Consider the following 3,940-nt stretch of genomic DNA (forward strand, 5'->3'; position numbering starts at 1 on the left):
TTAATAATATTTGTGTTTTGCTGCCGTTGTTTAATGTTTTTTTTCTTAACATCTAAGCAATTTTTATTAATATGAATCAGAATAAATGATCATGAATGAGATTACAAATACAACTAATATTACAAAGCAAGTTACGCGGTTGTTTAATGTTTATAATCTTTTTTCAATCAACTATCAAAGAATGAAGTAAAAATATTAAAAGTTAAAAACAATTTAAGTGGAACAAGAAAACGGCGTCGTTTTGAAAGCATCCGAAACAAAAATATGATACAAGGCCGGTGGAGGACACATGTCAGTCTCAGAATATTTAGCCAAAAGACACACTGGCGAATCAATCAAGAGCATCTTCTTCTTTTCACGTACGAAACAAATACGCACCGGCGAATCCTCTTGAGAACGATAAAGCTCACCGCGGAATCGAATCGGTACGATCGTTTATCTGAATCATTCTCATTTTGGGTTCGGTTATTTCTCAACCATTGATTGCTATCTCCGTTTAATTTTAATTATATATATATATATATATATATATCTATCTATCTTAAGCTCTCATTATCTTCTGACGTACTAGGTCTTAATCTGGGTTCATTAAGCTGCTTAATGCCGTGATCGATCATCTCATTTTAGTGGTTTTGAATTTTGGGTTTTTTTCTTCCACTGTTTTATCTTATATTGGATGGTTCTCAATAGGATTTTAGCTCAATGATCTAATAAGCTTTGAGGTCTAAGTAATACATGTCAAAGTGTTTAAATCCTTTAATTCATATTGGATTTGAGCATAAAAATCGAAACTTTAGCTATATAGGGTGTTGCTTAATCATTTGTGTTGCCATGGTTTGCTCAATGTAGCATTAAAAAAAATCTGAGTCTTATTAATTGATACTGAGTTAGAATTGAAATCCGTGTTTCATTGGGGTCTTCATTTAAAGGATTGACGTATGTTTTATGCCCATAACCTTTGAGTAGATTTAGCTCAAAGATAAAAAGAGTCGTCTTTACTGCTGAAATGATCGAGCTTTGAGGTCTAATACTAGTCAAAGCGTCTTTACTGCTGAAATGATCGAGCTTTGAGGTCTAATACTAGTTGAATCCTTCAATTGATAGTGATTCTGAGCATAAAAATTGAAACTTTGCTATATTTGATGTTGCTTAGTCATTTGTGTTTATCACTTATTAGTCTTATTAGTTGATGATATTGAATTAAGATTGCATCCTTGTTTCATTGGGATCTTTATTGTAGGATTAATATATGTGTTCTCTTTGCTTGTTCTAGTATGGATTTTGGGATCAAGCGATGAAGCATTGAGTTATGTATTCATGAAGGTCAGAGTTTGGTATTAGCAGAACTGGTTTTGGCGTTAAGAAAGGCACTCATGTTATCCATCCCTGATACCAGAATGTGGAATCTAGCATCGAGTTATCTTACCGGACACGTAGGACCGAAACACGAAATAAGAAGACCAGTCCGCCCTCATGCGGAATGTTCAGATGACGATGCATCTTCTGTAGGCAGTAAAAACGAAGGTCTCGAGTGTCCTATTTGCTGGGAATCATTTAACATTGTTGAAAACGTTCCTTACGTGCTATGGTGTGGGCACACAATGTGTAAAAACTGCATTTTGGGACTTCAATGGGCTATTGTGAAATTGCCTACTCACCCGGTTCAGCTTCCTCTATTCATTTCATGCCCATGGTGCAATCTATTGTCCTTCCGTCTTGTCTTTAGAGGAACCCTCAGGTTCCCTCACAAGAACTACTTTGTGCTTTGGATGGTCGAGAGGATGAATGGAGAGAGACGCAACTCACCTGGTAGAGCTCAAACAGATGAAAACAATGACCATACAAGGGAAACTCCGTCTCCATGTCTCCACAATCGCCATCATCGCAGTCAACCTGAACCACCAGGTTCTGTTAATGACCATCGCATCCCAAGGGACAACATACAAACTTCATTGAGGAAGTCTCTGGTTTTCTTTGTCCAGTTGACAGCAAAGTTCCCATTGGTTGTCATATTTCTGCTGATAATACTTTATGCAATACCGACCAGTGCAGCCATACTGGCGATGTACATTCTAGTCACTATCTTGCTGGCTCTACCGTCGTTTCTCATCCTCTACTTCGCGTATCCTTGTCTCGACTGGCTTGTCCGAGAGATTGTCACATGAACTTTCTACGAATGCTTTTAGAAGCTTCCCACTCCTAATTTGACGACTTTTCTTCATTAACTGAGACAAAAGATCGCTCTGGTCCGTCCTTCATGTAAGTATAACAATTTCGTAATTTCTTATCTATATATATGGATGTAGTTTTGGATTGCGTTGTTGCTCTATGGAACCTGAACAATTGACATGTGAATGTGTGTTGTAAGGGCACTTGCAAGAAACTTATTAGTATTGTACTACTATTTGAGGATTTGTCTTTGATCGTTTCTGGTTGTCTCAATAAGATTTGTGTATCAATTTTATGCAATGTGTTTTTTTTTTTTTTTTGGTCCCATTCCCATAGAACAAAGCCAGAAGAGGAGCCTTCTCTTTATTTCGATAATGAAGTTGTTATTAACAATAAAAATACCACATAATTTACCAAACCAAATTTATGTTTCTTCTTGTTCACTCATCTTTCTTCATATTCATATGTGTTCGCTTTGAAAGGATGTGTGTGACATTTAACAAAGACAACCTTATGACAAAATTTATACTGCGACTGTATGAAATTATTGAAATATCATATATAATTGATGTAGAATAGAGTTCCAATATCAATAAATCCAGAAAGAAAGAAAGAAAGAAAGAAAAAACCTCATGACGAATAAAAATATAAAGATTCAGCAGAAAATATAAAAATAACTTGGATACGTGATATAATAATAGAAATAGTTACTAACTGGAACTGTGCTCATCACGTGTTCGACCGCCCTGAAAGCAAGACCAAACCCATCCTACGAGACAGGCGACAGCTATGAAGATAAGTATGCCTATTGGGATAACTTGCTTTAGATCCATATAAAACGTGTTTCTTCGCCACACCAAAACGTGTGTCTTCTTAATATGGTTCTTAGAAATAAAACTACTCTTTTGTAAATATTGGTCTCACGAGAGGAGTACATATACACGTCTTAAGTTGCCTTATCTCCACAATTTGGTATTCAAAGCTAACATAATCAAAAATGTTAATTCGTGACAAGTAAATCAAAAAGAAAAAAAGAAAAGTTAACATAACAATACGATGCAAATATACAGTTCTTTAATAAAATAAACAGAAAACGAAAAGTTGACATAAGAAGATGCAAATGAAATATACAGTTCTTTATTCATTCAAAACGAAAAAAAAAAATAGTCAAATTTCAAAATAAGAATGTTGACTAGGCTTCTTAATTAATTTGAGAATGTTGACTATGCTTTTTAATTGGGCTTCTTTCGTGTTGGATTTGTTGAACTGTTTTCTGGCCATCTCACATACCTTACTTATTTGTGAATAGTACTAAAAATTTACCATTTTTAAGATATGTGAATAGTAAGGGATCAGATTTGTTGCAGGTAATCTCAAATTCGATCAAATACTTGCTGAAGGTATCAAACCAGGCTTTTGAAGCTTGTTTAAGATCATACATAACCTTTGTAAGTCGACAAACATGATGGTTTTCAAAGAAAACAGTCCAACAAATCCAACAAGAAAAAAACCCAATAAAAAAACCTAGTCAACACTCTCAAGTCAAGACAAAGTTGATTGTACATGATTCAAAACCTCTGCTCCATAACCGATTTGGTGCTCTGTAAGATAAGGATGATGACTAACCTATCACAACTGTAACTATGAGTCATCATATTCTAAATTGTTCTCTAGATCTCTATATAAGACAATGTGTCTCAAGAGCGTAAGGATATCCTAAAATTATAATTAAAAATCAGGTTTATTCAAAGTTCTCTCTTTGTTCTTCACT

At 34.8% G+C, this 3,940-nt stretch overlaps 1 protein-coding gene across 1 annotated transcript; it reads left to right on the forward strand.

The window, feature by feature from the left end:
• LOC104780108 lies at positions 308-2,464 on the forward strand. The gene is made up of 2 exons (XM_010504574.1): positions 308-425; positions 1,274-2,464. The coding sequence occupies exon 2, from the start codon at positions 1,374-1,376 to the stop codon at positions 2,163-2,165; it is 792 nt and encodes a 263-aa protein (XP_010502876.1). The 5' UTR covers positions 308-425; positions 1,274-1,373; the 3' UTR covers positions 2,166-2,464.

Source organism: Camelina sativa, chromosome 4 (assembly GCF_000633955.1).
Source record: "Camelina sativa cultivar DH55 chromosome 4, Cs, whole genome shotgun sequence".
In the NCBI taxonomy this organism is placed as follows: domain Eukaryota; kingdom Viridiplantae; phylum Streptophyta; class Magnoliopsida; order Brassicales; family Brassicaceae; genus Camelina; species Camelina sativa.

What these genes read in the sequence shown, in the direction of transcription:
- LOC104780108 (XM_010504574.1), top strand. Translation starts at nt 1,374, where the DNA reads ATGTTATCCATCCCTGATACCAGAATGTGGAATCTAGCATCGAGTTAT.